At 37.0% G+C, this 17872-nt stretch overlaps 1 protein-coding gene across 1 annotated transcript in view; it reads left to right on the forward strand.

Annotated features, from left to right (window-relative positions):
* The first annotated feature begins 631 nt into the window (after positions 1 to 631).
* TFPI (tissue factor pathway inhibitor) overlaps positions 632 to 17872 on the forward strand; it is a 42367-nt gene continuing 25126 nt past the window's right edge. The window contains exons 1-2 of the mRNA XM_074145552.1: positions 632 to 838; positions 14306 to 14425. Coding sequence (XP_074001653.1) covers positions 14311 to 14425 — 115 coding nt within the window. The 5' untranslated portion in view covers positions 632 to 838; positions 14306 to 14310. The remainder of the gene's footprint in view (positions 839 to 14305; positions 14426 to 17872) is intronic.

The following is a 17872-nucleotide window of genomic DNA, read 5'->3' on the forward strand; positions in this document are numbered from 1 at the left end:
CCCTGAAATAATTGCAATTAGTTACAGCTACTAACTGTGCAAGCTATGTTCTTCAGCTGTTACTTCTGTCTGTTGCTGTTTAGTTCATTATCTATGAATTCATTATCTAGTTCTCATCCTGTGTGTCCAGGACTAGGATTCTGGTTGTTTGTTTCTACATCCACAAGTTACAAGGTCTCAGTCTTACAACTAGAGTCCCTGTCTTCAGCCATAGTACTCTTAATGATGCTTTAGTTTTAATGCTTACAAACGTGATTTGTAAATAAATGGCGTGTGCTAGCTGAAGGTGGAACAGCCTTTGTAATTCAGCTCCAGATAGATATGGTGGTGAACGCAGCCCGGATCTAGAGTGAAGAGCATGGCTTTTTTTAAAAACAAATAAGCAAAAAACAACAGTAAACTACAACATATCTCTGTTAAATAGGCAGTAAATATGGCATCCTCATGAGCCATATCAAAGCCTGCAAGGTACAATTAATAAAATATCCTACAGACTGAATCTCATTCTTTAAAAGTGCATTTCATTTCAGCTAGTGCTGTTTAGAAAACAGTTTCTCTAAACTGCAGGGAGATTTGAAAACTTTAAACAGGAAGCGTCCCTGCTGCTGATGCAGATCCCTGACTTCTACCCAGAGTGAACCCATGAGCTCTACAAAAGGCAAGAACAACGAGTAGCTGATTAATCCACAGGCAGGACCCTGCTCAGGGAAGATCAGGTTGCAATCCTGCCTTTGTAGCTTTACACCACACCCCTTCAACGTGAATTAGTAGGGGAGGATCATACTCAGCACTGCTTTAGGAATTCTTTCTTTCTTCAAGAGCTGTTGCTAAGATTTTGGTGAGTACTTTGTTACAGACTTTCAGTTTTACGTGAGAGATTTGTCTTCTTTAGCTGGCAGAAAGGAGTATCTACTGTTATTTTTTCTTTAGAATGTGGTAGATGCAGTAATCGGATGTTTAGATTCAAAGTTCAGTGATGAGTGCTGAGAAAAGGGAGACTTTTATCTCTGTAAATTTGAAACAATGAAGATACTTTTATGATTACTAATACAACTAATCTTTGGTTCTCAGAATGTCAGACTAAGGTATTTTGAGCTCCAAGACAGTTCTTTGAAAGAAAGCCATTGCGAAGGTTAATAAGTTAATTTTGATCAATATCTGGAGTTTGGAAAAAAACTCTTGTTTTTTAAAACAATTTGTCCACTACAGTAGCTCCAAGAGAGGCTTGATTCAGGCAGCGTGGTCTACCAGGCTACTTCAAATCCTTCTAAGGCAATTTGAAGCAATTAATATTTTGAGACTACAAGAACAATTTAGGAGAAACAAATTAAGCTGATGCTACTATAAGCCAATTTCACTCTCAAGAAACTAAAACCACTTGAACAATGGGGAGGGTAGTGAATGAGGCTTAAAATGGTGGCAATGTAACAAACACTGCCACCACCACCACCCCCCTTCGAAAACCCAAAATATTACTAGTGATTTTTGTAATATTTTACTTGGAAGTATTGACATAAACTTAATTTTCAGTAACTAGTGAAAAACCGTGACACTACCCTGTATTTAAAAAAAAAAAAAAAAAGGAAGCTAAAATTTAAATAACTGTGTTTTAGAAAATCTAAATACAATTTAAATGAAGAAAAGGGACATAACAATGGGAAACGTGGATTTGGGAGAACAGTAACAATTTGAATGGGGGGAGTATGTGAAAGGTCAATGTGACTCAGTACTCTAGAAATTAGTCATCAAAGTACTTCATGGAAAACATGTAAAGATATAAACCTTCCTTCCTGAGTGTGTTATGGACAGATGCAAAGACAGGAAGTCCAGCTGTCAGTATAGATATGAACAGAAAAGGCTTGCTTTAGGAATTGCTAGGCACCTACTTGGGAAAAATTGTCAGCCTTTTCCCTATGTAATATTCTGCTCATTCTTTAATTCTACTAGAAGAGAGTAATGCACACAAAGAAAAGGAGGTAAAGATGATTAAAACACATTCTGCTCTGGCCTTTTCTCCTGTCAAATATGTCCCACATGAAAGTGTTCATTAAAAAGTAATGTGGGCAATTGCTTGATAAATCCATTTCTTTGAAATGTTTATAACTTCTATGCTGGAAAGTCTCCAAGTGTGCTTTAAATTGACCTTTGGTAATCTTTGTGTTTATCCTTACATTGCACATTGCGTAGTTTGCAATCTGGCGATTTAATGCATTTCAGCTGTTCGGTGTAGTTATATGACCTTTAAAGTGCATTCAGCCTTTTAGTGCAGCATTCAGATTACTAATGAAAACTCTATTGTAACTCATCTAACTAATCTTCTAAATGCAGAATAACTGTAAGTTAAAGTTTATGATCTTCTTGATTCAGGACAGATAGCACAATTATTGGCATTGACTTTATCCTTAATCTCATCAGAGAGTTAATTTTGAAAATCTAGTGGTAAAAACTTATAAATTGTTCGTAACTATTTCAGGGTTTAGAGTCAGATCTAAAGCCCAATGAGGGAGAGTGTACAAAAAGTTCCTGTCAGAGAGGAAGTTTTAAGATTGGGGGAAAAGTAGTCCAAGATAATAGTGTCTCTAGGAAACAAAGCAAAGGTGTATAAGAACAAGCTTCCTAACAAGCTTTTAGAGAACATGTCCAGAACCTTTAGCGAGTTTGAAATCTCACCTCTAACTAGACCAGGCACACAGTTAGAGAAGGAGAGTTACTGGATTCCAGATCTATCTTCAAGAACTATTCATATGTTTCTCCAATAAACCTTCCAAGTTAAGTGCATAAACAGGAGCAGATAGACACACTTAGATTGTCTGTTCTCCAGCGCAGGGCTACTAATAGCCTTTATGCTATTCTTTCGGCTCTGTAGGTATTGAGTTACTTTTAGTGCAGAGAACACAGATTGGTCTCACAGATCTATCAATGAGACTAGGATCATTCCTGGAAACAGAAATATGAAATCTCCTCTGGAAAAAAAGAGACATTGACAGTCTTTCACATTCTGGAAAGCTGTTTTAGGACCTATGTTTACTTTAAAAAGGTGATTCTGGGAATAACTCTCTTCTACATTTTAAAATAAAGTTGTATCTGCTTGAAGTGCTTTGTAACTACCATGATTTTGTTGGTGTGCATTCAGTATGTTCTGCGAATGTCTGCCAAAGGGAGTCAGAGCATGTGTACAGGAGCAAGAAAAGAAAATTTTAAAATCAAAAAATAGAACATCAGTAGAGCCCAGGACCCTCAAGAATTAAGTAACTCTTGTATCTCACAATTTTGAAGCAAAATGTTTAAAATGTAATTCCAGTACTTTCTATTGCTCTTTGTTTAGGCTACATTCTTAACAGTGGTATTTTTTTCTCTAAGAACTAGGAGAAGCTGACAGTTTCTAAAGAAACCAAAGCTGGGAAGATGCTTTGGTAAGGAATGAAGATGGGGTCTTCATATCTAAAGCTCTTCTTCACACTGAAACCAAGGAGAACTGTCTTAAAAAGCAGGGACAAATTACCTACTTCTGTGTGTTTCTTTAATGAAACTTGTTTTACTTTACAATAGGGAAGAAGTTTCCCTGGGGACAGAATGAAGCAAAACCATATGGAGAGATGTATAATTCTTTTCCTCCCATAGTTATTTCACAGCAAAATAGACTTATTTTTAGTCCTCTTAATTTTCTCGCATAGCCTCTTTCTTCAGTTTCCTTAATTATTTCCTGTTGCTGTTGATACAGCTGTTCATTTTCCATCATTTGTATTGTTGCCATTTTCTCTGATGTGTGCTGTCCATAAGTGAGTATACCTCTGAAGTTAACTGGTTAATTTGATTTACTGTTTAGTAAAAAAATAAACAATGCATTTGATCAGGATGTGGTCTGGACACAAGAAAGTTCAACCTTTTTCCAGAAAATAGAGCATTCCAAAAGAACTGATTTTAAAACAATAATATTGACAGTAGCAATTGCAGCCAGTAAATTAGAAATACAAGTATTATATGAAGGAAATATTTAGCTGGTACAGTTTTTATGAACTTCACAGAAAGGCCTGCAGAAGTGTATTAGCATTTTCTGTAAACATTTTGTACTTTGGCTGAGAAGCAATCCTTTTCCTTTATGTTCTTACAATCTCTAACACAATGAGGTTCTGGACAATGATTTGTGCTTTCATCAGTCAGAGAAAAGCTAGTGAAGAGAGATGAAGCTGAAGTTTTCTGTTCTCTGAGACTCATCTGATGAATGCTCTATGTCCAGAATAAGTAACGCTGCCTGTACAATGGTGGGAGACGAAAGGAATATGACCCTTTCTTTTCTGTGGCAGTGTTATTGTATATTGGTTTTAAGTATTTGCAGGGTGATAATCTGAGGCAGTCTGAATCTGGGGGTATTGCCAGTAATGGCAATTACAGCATTTCTAACGTGTGTGAGGATCCAAAGCTCATACATTGCAGTAAGACTTTTTGCAGTGTCTCCAGCTGTGAAGATAGATGGGGTGAGCTAATCTTACTTGACAAACCAGGAAAGTTGTATTTTGATCTTCAGTATGTGTGCAAAATGTGATGTATGTGATGATGAGGTTACAAAAGGTTTATAGTCAGATATGGTCAAAATCAGTCATGAGAGGCACCACAGTCATGAGAGGCATCAGTGTGGCAGGTAGTTTTCTCCTGTTCTGCCTGTTATACTTTCAGAAACTGGCAGTTTCACTTTAGTGAAATTGAGTAGTTGTGTTTCTGTAGTGTGCACAATGTGATATTACACACAACTGGGTTGTTAACAAATGTACAGCAGTGAAATTGCTCTCCGTTAGAAAAGAACGTTGTGATAAGTTAACTGACCTCTAAATATACATGACTATTTATCAATAAGTACAGCTGAGATTTGAAAACATGAATTATACTTTTTCAGTCCAAACTGCTAGGAAAAAAAAAAAAACAGGCTAGAGGCTTTATAATGCTAATGTTGGGACTATCATGCTGTGTTCGTAAAACCATAACTAATATTGCTGCTTGTTTGTTTCACTACTGGCTTCTGTGCTCTAAGGGTAGTATTATTAGGGTGCTGAAGGCATTCCCTATTTGAAAATATGAGACCTATATTTTTGCTACAAACAGGTAGTTTCTGTTCAAGTATTATAGGTTTGAGTGTGATGGGTTAAGTCTTTTGGTTTTTAAGATTTATGAAATTAAGTAACCTAGTAATCTGGTTTAGTCCCTGTTTAAAAATATTTTGGAAGGAGCAAAAGACCGTTTCCTTTCCCTGTTGAAAGCTATGTCACAATGAAAACAGGCTGTATATGTGGAGTACAGATTTACCTCAGACTGGCATGTGGCATGTTGGATAGATGTAGCTGCCACATCTAAATAAATAACTTGCTTATTTCTTTATTTCTGTTTGAATCAGTCTTCTATGAGGTGGAAACTGAAATTAATTAAAACTGAAATTAAAATAATGTTTTCAGTATGTCCTTTATGATAAGCTCATAATGCTGGATCCTGTGCTCTGTGTTTTATTTTGAGGTTTTTCTTTCGCTGGGGCTAATAGAAGTAGCTACAAAATCATTAGTCATTTTCCATAAGGTGTCCCTAGTAGTTATATGATTTGATGTAGGCAAATTCAGTGTTTCTGTGAAAAGTGCAGCTATTTTAACAAACCACTTTTAATTTCACAGTTTATGATTCACCTGGACTGTTGTATCAGGTGCTCTGCACTGCATGATGAGGGAGTTAGGAAAATGACTTGCAGGCTTCTATTGCCAAGGCATATTCTCACCATCTCTCTGCCTCTCACAATATATCCAGTTCCCAGCTCTTGGGATGATGGATATCATGGATATGAGGCCCCGACAGAGCCGAGTAAGGAGGAGAACTCAATGGAGGAGGAAATTAGGGTCTGGAGCTGTGTCACAAGAGAAGCTGAGTGGGGACAGAATGGCAAAAGTACCCAGTGCCGGGTGTGAGCTGATTAGGAGAAGGGAATAATATAGGTCCTGGAGCTTAGTTAGCAAAATGAAAAACAGTTTTAAAGCACAAGTGAAAGGAGTTGACAAAGAAAAGTGAAAAGGCAAGAGAGGTCTATAGTGATGTGGAAAAGGAAGGGTGTTCTTGTGGTAGGCGTATTAATTTTGGTGGGTTTTTTCAACTTATAACAAGGTTTTCTTTTCAACTTGTTTATCAGTTGTGTTTACAAAGCAGCATTTACAATCTTAATAAAAACAGAACCAAAATGGGAGTTTAAATCCGAAACAGTGGCATCAAGTCATAAAACTTTTCAGCATAAAAGCTAATGAAGACCTTTGCTTTTCTGAATTTTCACTTCTCTTTCCAATTTTCACTTCAATTCCCAGTTTTCACTTGGGAATTTAAGAGGCTGGAATATTGCAGTAGCCAGTCATAATAAGATGGAATATTGAAGTTCTTGGAGGAATCTGATGGAGTCTCTGGTCTCAGGACTGAAACAGTTAGGGCTGCTACTGTACGGCACTGGAGGGAGGTAAGTTAGGGAGGGAGATTTTGATAGCTCGTACTTTCAATCAGTAATGTTTGTGTACTAATAATCCACAGTAGACTGCCTCCCTTTCTATTAAGTTACTGTGACACTGCAAGGCTTTGCTCTGGTGAAAGTCAGTTTGGATGACAGACCAGCACTGACTTAAAAAGCTAGGGCATGTGTCATAATTCTTTGTTCAGTTTACATCAGAGCAGAGGTGATAGAATTCATACCTGCTTCATTCTTCATACTTACTCCAGAGGAAATGAGAAAACATGATGCTTCAAAGAGCTGCAAAATAGCACATGTAATAATATACGTTTAAAGGGAACTCACTCACTGCCAGCTGGGAGACAGTGCTACAGGTACGTCCAGTAATATCCCTGTCATACAACTCCTAGTAGGTAGCACAAGATATCATAGGGCAAATACAATGCCTCTGAAGTATAACGAACTGAAAAATGTCTATATCAGAGGTGCTATAATCCTGTCTAATTGGACCTTTTTATCTTTAATTTCAGGCTGTGCTAAATTCAACCCCTGACTGTGCATGTCCTGTCTACTGCTGTTCATTCCTCTATTTACTTATATCCGTTGCCTTTTTTTTTTTTTTGTTTATTTGTATGTGCTTCCATTTCCTGGGCTGTCACTGTGAATGAGTCACTTTTACAGTCATTACAATGTCACTTTATGCCATTTTCTAAAGCTGTCTGGTTTTGGCTACTACTGGAAATGCTAGCTTTTATTTTTGTTTTTCCAGTTAGTTAGTTAGAGGTAAATACCATGCTGAAGAAATGTTTGCTCTTAAACATTCTGATAACTATAGAAATTGGTGTTGAAGAGACTGCTAAGTAAAATAAATAAATAATATATATGTATATACACACACATAAAAGATCTGACTCCAGAGTCTGCAGACTGCATAGAGAGCACACCAAGTTTTATACTTGTCTGTCTTTAGCAAAAAAAAAAAAAAACCTCTTGTATTTCTGTCTTTAGGTGCCAGGCTAAAAAGGCCTAGTTATAAGACCGGGTAATAAGGATCTATTACTGAGAACTTCCTTGATTGCTTGTGGTCTGCTTTGTCAACATATATTCCAGCTTGAGGGAACCTGAAGACATTATTCACAAATGAAAGCATTTCATTAAACTAGTAAATAAATCGGTGCCAATTATTACCCATAGCCCTTTCATCTCCTTTCTCAAGTAACTTAGATGTTGTCTGTTACAGATATAAAAATGTCTCATTCAAAAGATTAGGTAGTTTGGGACCAGTAGAGTGCCAGTTCCTAAGGAAATGTCTTAGGAATTTATGAAATTTGTGTTAATGACACTTTGATGTAGAGAAAAACCAGTATTAAAGCTGGACTGACTCCTGGCTGTCCTAAATTAGAATCCTTCTGGAGTAAGGGGCTATATTTATTCACACGGATTTTCAGAATTTGGCCTAAATAATCAGACCACTTAACGTGAATTATTTAAACTCAACACATTTCCTATCTTTCCCATGGCAGACAGTCCTTCACAAATGTGTGCATTTGAATATTTTACTGAGACAGATGTCACAGATGAAGTATTTTGAATCATGCATTCCATATAAATACAATATAAAAAATAAACAGAATGCATTAAAAAAGGAAATAAAATCAATAAGAGGCTTACAGCTTTGAAGTTGTTATTGGACAGTTGAAGATTAAATCAGAAAACTTGGACTTTTCCAACAGTTTGGGATTTTTAATTGAAAAAGCAGTGCCAAGTTCACTTTGATCTTGGATTTCACTCTTCCTGTAAGAATTATAAGAAATAATGAAGCTACAGAAGGATTTAAGCATTTCAGTACTAAAACCTTCACCCCCTTCATCCCACCTCCATCCATACCTGACCCAGTGTTCTGAGAATGCATGGCCTTGGGGGAAGGTTAGCAAGAAGATAAAGGAGATTGTGTTTGGTCAGGAGACAGTAAGGCCGATGTGGAGTTATACAGTGTAAATTTTTGTGGGAAATTGCCCAAGCATCAGTAAGCCCTACTTCTGACAAGATACTCTTTTCAGGGAAATGTAGGAATTGAGTGGAAGAATAGAAATACTGTACCCTGGTAAGATATTTGTCCTCTGTACAAATGCACTGATTTATGCTCATTATCACACGGTAACAATTATATATGGTAGCTCTTGATATACAAAATTCTATTTTCAAATGAAAAAGACAAACTTACTGAGGATTTCCATTTCTGGCTGATTGTTTCCTATATTTTTCTTCTACTTGGGAATAGGCTTTTGGGAATATTGGATGACTGAGTAAAAATGGATTACTAAATTTTGTAATCTAAATCTATATTCTACAGGTTCCTGGAAGAAGGAACCAAAGCATCAACTTGAGTGTCCTCAAAGCAAATTCAGATAGTTTTCCTGAACTAGTGAGAGTTTTTCTGTCATGTTTGGAAAAACTCAAATGTAGAAAATGAAAGCCAAGGGGCAAACTTGGAATTAATCCATGGGCAAAGGAGGTTATAGATAATTTGCAGGTTCCTTTCTGAAGGGTCACAACTGTGCCAATGATTACAAATTAAAAATTCTAAGGAAAACAATGTGCTCAGAAAATTGCCCTTTGCCATGTAATTTCAAAGACTAAAATGGAAAGTGTATTTTGTAAGTTTTCATTTCTATGAACTCACAGGAGCCAGGCAAAGTATGGAAGTTATTACTATCTCTAAGTATCAAACCTGAATATTTGATGATATTTCTGTTTTTATTCAGCTTAGACGATGTCACACTATCACCATATTTATTTACATTATAATGCTAATTATTCTTGTGCAGTTGTTTGAATATTTTTACTTATTATTTCTCCCCATACATTTTTTTCTTAGTTGTGGATTTATTTGAATTTTAGTTAATGTCAACCTACCATCATAACTCAAATGTCTCTCAAATCATAAGGACAATCCTGGACAACTCCAGGTTACCTTGTACAGAGTTATTTTGTTCCTTTTGTAAAGCATGACTGGAGGGGTGAATGAAAAGATTTGCTGTAACTGTTTCTCTAACCTTTGGATAAAGAAAGTAAAATTTTTCCAAGGCCATGTACCAGAAAGCTTTGCATGGAAGAAACTCTGGTATTAGGCCAAATGCGTTATAAGAGTTAGTCTGTTTCTGGAAATCATAGAATGGACTATGAAAGCTGAAAAGAAACATTGTTGCCTCTATTTTCTTTGTGCAGAAATGTAGTCAATTGAACTCCTTTTTAAGATGTTTTCTTAGTTTATTTTGGATTTATGTTATACTCTTACATGGTGTTATTTTGATATGTTAAAAGCTTTGCTTATTACACATGTGATTTATTTCACTGAATTTCACTGAATTTTTAGAGTTGGAAGGGACCATAAAGATCATCTAGTCCAACTCCCCTGCTGAAGCAGGATTGCCCAGAGCATGTCAGAGCATGTTACTCAGGACTGCATCCAGGCGGGTCTTGAAAATCTCCAAAGAAGGGGACTCCACAACCTCCCTGGGCAGCCTGTTCCAGGGCTCTGTCACCCTCACCGTAAAGAACTTTCTTCTCATATTTGAGTGGAACCTCCTGTGTTCCAACTTGTGCCCATTGCCCCTCGTCCTCTCACTGGCAACCACTGAAAAGAGTCTGGCTCCCTCCTCCTTCAACCCATCCTTCAGATACTTATAAGCATTGATATTTCTATCATCTGAAGTCTAGGACACGATTTTTGCCAGGTTCTGTATAAAGAGAGTTATTTCTGTGGATCTTTTGCCATTCGGATTTCACAGAAGGTGATCAAATTCAAGGCAAACTTCCTGAAGTTGTGACAGTAGTGTCAAGGTTGGCCGTTGCCCTTGGTCTGGAGCAGTTTGCTTTCAATTTAAGTTATAGTATGTACTGTTCTCAGAAAAAAATGGAGAGGCAATATCTGTTTTTTGATTGACTGGAAAACTGAAAATTACCTGAATGATGACAAGAAATGCTGAGAATATCCCAGAGAGAGAGCAGGCTAATGCTTATGTCAAGTGCTGTAACTCAGAAGTATTCAGAGGATAGCAATGAGCATTTCAGTAAAGACTCTTCCTTCCCTTTAACGGTGAAATATTTTAAAAAGTCAGTGATGAGATAACATTGGGACAACATCTGGGAGAAATATGGCATTAGAGAATGGAAATAATTAACTAGCACATAATTATCACATATAAACAAGAAACTTCCAAACAGACGGACAAAAAAAGTAAGGCAAATAAGAGCAGATGGGGGTACACAAGTAAATGTAGACAGTAGCTTTAATGAATGTAATTAAGTCTAAATTTCTGGCATGTTAGAGTGAACTGATAACTTAGAAATCCGTAACACAGTGCCATGGGTTTTTTTTCCTGTGTTTTAACTATATTGGAGGGATATCCTGCGATCAGTCAAGCAGCCTTTAAGTAGTTCCTCCGGTAAAGAGGTTGGGGAAAAAATATTTCCATTACAGTTTCATTATGGATTATTCACTCTGAATGGAACAAACAGAGCACTAGAATTTGTTGCTGGGAAAGGGGAAAAATAATACCTTTGTTTATTTAGATTAAGTTTTAATATGTAAAAAAGTATAGGAATGTAAAACTGGAGTTCTAGTTAGAAACATAAGGACCCTACTTCTGCTTCTGAAAAATACCTGAAAATGAGGGATTGTAGCTCTTACATGTTTTCTCAGTTTTCATAATGTTTCAGAATTTCTAAAAAGTTGGCTTCTATTCCAAGAGTAGTTATTACATCTCTAGTAGAAAGTAACAATTTCTGAGTTTGTTCATAGAAGTAAGAAATAATATTTGAGGAAAGTTTAAAACCCATGATTAGTAGCACAAAACAAGATCTGAATTATTTTGCCAAACTTTATCTGGGTAAAGGATTTTATATGTCAATGGAGAAATTAAGCTTAAAAATTTATCATTCTTTTGTTTATTTTGGCAGGAAAGCATTACAATAAAAAGTTTACGTTGTTGTATTTTCCAGCTAAAATAGAAATTCCTTTGATCTCAAAATTCTATTACCTCTCTCAGTGTTTTTCACTACAATATGTAGTGAAGCCTTCTAAAGGGAATTTTCAATTTTAAAAATTATCCAAGTAATTAGTGTTACTCATGCTCTGGTCTGTAATTTCACCAAGACTTACTTTTAAGAACACTTTTCTTTTTTACTACTCATGCTGCAATTTAGGAAAACACTGAGTATGCAGGAAAGAAAAATTCATAAGTTGTTAAGGGAGAATTGAAAATTCTGGCTCTGATTTGGTGTGGAAGATATAACTGCAACTTCTGGCTCTGGCACAGCGGCTGTGGCAAATTGCTTAATCTCTCTTTGTGCAGATTTCACTTTTCTGAGACATCATCGCTTGCTAGTGTTTTCCTAGATACTATAGCTATGATTTATTTATAACTTCCTAGACAATGATATATCACTTGGAGGAAAATTTGATCTGTTAAAGATGACTTCTATTAATGTCACCTGCCGCTTCAGCCACATCATCTCTTTAGCCTTACTACTGTAAAGCTGTATCCCAAGCACAGTGACAGGTCACCTCATCTCCTCCCACAGACCCACCTGCCCTCACTGTTTTAGGTGATGCAGATGTACTATCTTCACAGGCATGTAAACAACAACGCTAGAGACAAAACAGTGTCTGAAGGCTAGGAACTTCCTAGTCCTTAGGTCTTTATCTTCTATTAAGTTAATATTAATTAGCCAAAGTTTAGTATCGTACTTTAAGAAAAGACGGTATCTATAGGGAATCTGTTGGTAGCTTTCAGTTATAGTTAGTTTCAGTTTTAACTGGTTGGTTGGATGAGGGGAGGGCAGCAGATGTCATCTACCTTGACTACAGCAAGGCTTTTGACACTGTCTCCCATAACATCCTCATTGGGAAACTAAGGAAGTGTGGGTTGGATGAGGGGACAGTGAGGTGGATTGAGAACTGGCTGTGTGACAGGACCCAAAGGGTAATGATTAATGGAGCGGGTTCAAGCTGGAGGCCTGTAACCAGTGGTGTCCCCCAGGGGTCAATACTTGGTCCAGTCCTGTTCAACATATTCATCAGCGACCTGGATGAGGGGAGGACCGAGTGTATCCTCAGCAAGTTTGCTGATGATACCAAACTGGGAGGGGTGGCTGACACCCCGGAGGGCCGTGTTGCCATCCAGCGAGACCTGGACAGGCTGGAGAGCTGGGCAAGGAAGAACCTCGTGAGGTTCAACAGGGAAAAGTGTAGGGTCCTGCACCTGGGGAAGAAGAATGTTAGGCACCAATACAGGTTAGGTGTGGACCTGCTGGAGTCAAGTTCTGAAGAGAAAGATCTTGCGGTCCTGGTAGACAGCAAAATGACAATGAGCAAGCAGTGTGCTCTTGTGGCCAGGAAGGCCAACGGAATCCTGGGCTGCATAGGGAAGAGTGTGGCTAGTAGGTCGAGGGAAGTCATTCTCCCCCTCTACTCTGCACTGGTGAGGCCACAACAGGAATACTGCATCCAGTTCTGGGCTCCCCAATTCAAGAGGGATAGGGAACTACTGGAAAGAGTCCAGCGAAGGGCAACGAAGATGATTAAGGGATTGGAGCATCTCCCTTATGAAGAAAGGCTGAGGGAGCTGGGACTCTTTAGTCTGGAGAAGAGAAGGCTGAGGGGAGACCTTACCAATGCTTATAAAGTATCTAAAGGGTGGGTTGAAGGAGGAGGGAGCCAGACTCTTTTCAGTGGTTGCCAGTGAGAGGACGAGGAGCAACGGGCACAAGTTGGAACATAGGAGGTTCCACTCAAATATGAGAAAAAACTCCTTCACGGTGAGGGTGACAGAGCCCTGGAACAGGCTGCCCAGGGAGGTTGTGGAGTCCCCTTCTTTGGAGATTTTCAAGACCCGCCTGGATGCAGTCCTGAGTAACATGCTCTGACATGCTCTGGGCAATCCTGCTTCAGCAGGGGAGTTGGACTAGATGATCTTTATGGTCCCTTCCAACTCTAAAAAAAATTCAGTGAAATTCAGCTAAAAGAGATATATTGTGTCTATTCTCTAATTAGACTTCAGACATCCTTAAGAAGCTTTTAGTTAGTTGGAAAATATGTATTTCTAAAAAAGTTTAAGCAGAAGTTTTCCAGAGGTCCTCTCATATGTGCATGCATAACCTCATCTTTGGCAACATGACTGTGCCAGCTGCCATGGTATTTTCTTTGTGTGAATGAGTATGGTTGCACTGATCCTATGTGAAAAATAATAGCTGTGCACTTAAGTGAGGTATTCGATATTAAAGGGATCTACAAGATGCAAAATATTTCTTAAAACATTGAAGCCCGTGGTACACAAAGTTGACTGACTCCTGTGAAATGCAGCCTACACAAAAGTCCAGGAACTTGGTAACTACATATTGATCAAATATTTGTTAAAAATAAAATCCGATGTTTGTGGCAATGAATCCAGGGTAAAGTAAAAAACCTAAAACAATGTAAAACTTATTTGGAAAGATTTGCCATGCCAGCTAACTATACATAGTGTAAAACTGATCAGGACATTAAAAGTACAGTGTGTTACGTTTTATATCATTATGTATTCTGGGACATTAATTCAATTGGGACTTAAAAATAATAGCAATGCCTCTAATCTGTACTGGAGATAGGACAGGAGATTTGCAGGCAGCTGAGCACAACTATAAACCTTGTCTTGTTTTTCATTGTGCTTACAATATAATTATACTAACATAACAGTTTGTATATCTACCCATATAGCTATGTACTACCCTGCTAATGACTTTTGCAGAGTACTCAAGAAATTTAATTGAAGTGTATATTGTCATTTATATGTTATACAGGAAAGATGAAAGGAAGAAAGAAGGGATGTTCCTCACCTTTAACCTTTATCTTGCTGTTTGTCTGTGTCACTGGGCATGCAACTACTGATTTGGATTATGGCGAAGAGGAGGATGTTTTGGGTAAGAGATTACAAAAATTACACATAAAACTCTCAAATAACAAAACTCACATGTTAAAATGCACCGTAGATGTAATGCTGTACTTGAAAATCTTTCTGGGAAACCTTTGGAAGTGGAGCTAAGATAAAAATGCATTGGTTTCTAACTAACAGGGAGGTGCTCAGAATTTTGCATTAAGCTTTAGCAAAACTGCTTGCTATAAAGGCTTCTGTTTCCCATGCTTTTTGGAACTGCTAATCCTAATCAAACATTGTGTTAGATATCAAGATTGTTCCCTTAAAGCTCTGCTTTAGGACACATGGAAAAGTTCAGTGTTTAGGGAAAAGAACATACAGCTGGTAAACATGAATTATATCTCCTCATGTGATTGGAGCAGATATATGATGAATAACATTGTAAACTGATGTTACTCTGTCCTGCACACAGCTCTCTTGAGTCACAAATTTGCAAAGTTTGGTCTGAAGTTGATGCAATTACTGACCTAGTTGTTTTTCTGAGCCTTGAGGAAGCACTTTGTGTAGGCCCAAGTGATTTCATATTGCTGGATAAATAAAAACTCACCAGTTAAGAGATTTTTATTAGGAAAAATAATGTCATTAGTGTGACTGTTGGAAATGGGGAGGTTCTCAGCTTCTTGCCATTGTAAGATCATTGTTTACTTTCACTTCATTGAAATTAAGCAACGTGGATCAAACTTCTATACTGGATATCATTGTGAAAGATATTTTAATTTCCTTCCAAAGAATTTTGAGAAAGCAGATGAGGGAAAAATACACTTTTTGGACCGTACTAAAATATTCTTCTTTCCTTTGAGAAAATCACTTACAATTGTGATATCTTTCCTAAGCTGCAGAGAACCATGCAGTGGATACTACAGGCCTGATTTTGCAGCCTAACTGGGAATGCAGCTAAGGGGAAACTTTTTTTTTTTTTTGTGGTGACACTCTACTAAATCTGCCCATGTCTTGTCCGATTTCCATCCAGATTATTTCTCTCTATGAGTATTTTGCAGCAGTATTCTTTGAGACAAAAATATTAATTGTGCACAATCATGGCTATATGACAAATGAAGCTAGTGCTTTAGGACCATGTCACAATTAGTCACTACAATTTAAGATATGCACTGTTCCGCATTAAGCATATGCTTAGCATGATTGTGTACTCAAGACTGTTTCATACAGAATAAATTTGTTTCTCTTTAACCTTGAAGTACGTGAATGCCCTTCTTGTTCGAGGGCAAATTCACATTTATCTTTGCTCTACCCTGTAACTCCGTTTTATAAAAATCCTTAGCCTAAGCTTGCAGTTTATGAAGGTCAAATTGTCTTGCTTGTTAAAATAACACACTTCAACAGAACAAGAAATCTGCTGGATTATTTTTTTTTTCTCTATTTACTTTGTTTATAAAAGGCAGTAAGAAAATAATCTCATGGAAATTGAATTGTCTTTTATTGGGCATTATTTTATCACTGATTATTTTACAACCAGTCATTTAAGATTATACAGCCAGTAACTGATGTAGTATGAGGAACAATTCTGAACTTTTGGGATTGTATTCCACAGTAAAAAACAACCAAATGTGATGCTACGAAATTAAACTAGGACCCTGTTTTTGTGACTACTGAAGACTCAGTTGCAGTGTTTACAAAAGAAAATTTTAAAGTACTCTGTTTCTAAAAAATGATTAGACTGTTGGTAATTAACATTATATTTGTGGTTTCTTAAGAAAGAATTTCTGGTCTCAGTGAATTTACCTGTCAAAATTTTGTAGGCTGCAATTTCACTGATAGCATTTATTTTCTGAGTTAGATAGGTATAAAACATTGACATATTTTACCCTAGAATTAAATAAATTTCAAGTATTAAAGGCTAAAATGAGTTGTGTGCACCCGTTATTCATAATGTCATACTTTTGGATCACATTGGGTACGAGTACTTTGCGAATCTGAGGGTTTTTTTTGGTTTACTAGTATTTAAGTTACAGTAATAATTAAGGTTGCAAGTCAAGTTCAGCGGGATAAAAAGGATTCTTAATTTGTTCTCATCTGGCAATATCTGTCATTTTTCCACCAATAAATAAGGGTGATAACAAAAATAAAATATAAAAATAACTAGTTTACATATATTGTTCAGTAATAATACCTTATGTGGCTGGGAGCACTTCAGTTGATATTCCAAAGCCTGAAGAAAATGACTCACAAGTTGAATGTCCTTTTTATTCATATGTGAAAGTTTATCAAGAATAAATGTAACTGCTTACAGAAAGGGTAGGAAACACATGGGTAGGAAGAGCACTGAACAGTGTGTGGGTGGGAAGCTGTCAAACTGACAAAGATGGAGAGAGAAGAAACAGCTATTCATTAGTGACAAGGTGCTTAGTACTGATATCACTTATCAAAGAGAGACATTTACAAGAAAGCCTGGAAAGATGACAGCGTATCTTTATAATTAAGAATAACCACAGAAACTCATATAAGGTTGGGAACCCATAACCTAAGCAAATAAAACAGAAAGTATTTTACATAAAAAGTCAGAAATATTCCTGACCAAGTTTTATTTTCCTAAATTAATTTATATACTTCCGTTCTGAAAAGCAACTATGCAACAATACAGCCACATCTTGAGTTGCAGAAGTTGCCATGTGAATGACAATATAAGTGAGAATGGCTCTGCTGTGTAGGAACAGTCTTGGCAAGCATCCTGTTCCTGACCATTGCCAAAAGTAGGGAGACTGAAGGAATGGAGGAAGAAGGTAGAGACATAAAATGACTGCACTAAACTTGTGCTCATTGTGAGCCCTTTCATCAGCATTAGTTTGCACTTACCAGAAACTATGGAGTGGAGAGATTGTTAAAACAGAGAAGAGGACACTTGGTGCCTTCTGTTATGAAAACCTACGTAGCTGATGTGATGAGGTTATAACATTAAGAATTCAAGGAGCGGGGGAGAAGGAGAGGAAGTTTTGCTTTGCTTATTTTGTTTTCAGTATGTGAAGTAACCACTTTTGTGTGACAGTGGGAATCAGCTGTAACCATTGCTTTAATGTGTTTCTAGCAAAACAAACTCAATTTTTTTGCTCTAGGTTAGTACAGTCCAATAATTCTATGGATTTTCTAAGTTTATTTGAATGAGATCCCTAAATTGTATGAGTAATAAATATACAACAGGGCCTGATCCAAAGTGGAGGATTAAACTAATTTTCTTTTTAAAATGACAAATGCAACATGCTATACGTACAAAGGAGAATCAATGCATTCATAAATATAAGGTGGAAAATAACTGTTGAAGCACCTGTATAACAAGGTTATGTTTTCTGGAGGGTAAGTGGAAGCTGTAGAGCATTACAAAAATAATGGAATGTTTTTGTAAAAAAAGGCAAGTAATTCTGTGATGTATTAAGAAAAAAACCAAAGAATAATTATTCCACTCTATTTGGCACCAGTAATG

Source organism: Numenius arquata, chromosome 3, assembly GCF_964106895.1.
Source record: "Numenius arquata chromosome 3, bNumArq3.hap1.1, whole genome shotgun sequence".
Lineage (NCBI taxonomy): Eukaryota > Metazoa > Chordata > Aves > Charadriiformes > Scolopacidae > Numenius > Numenius arquata.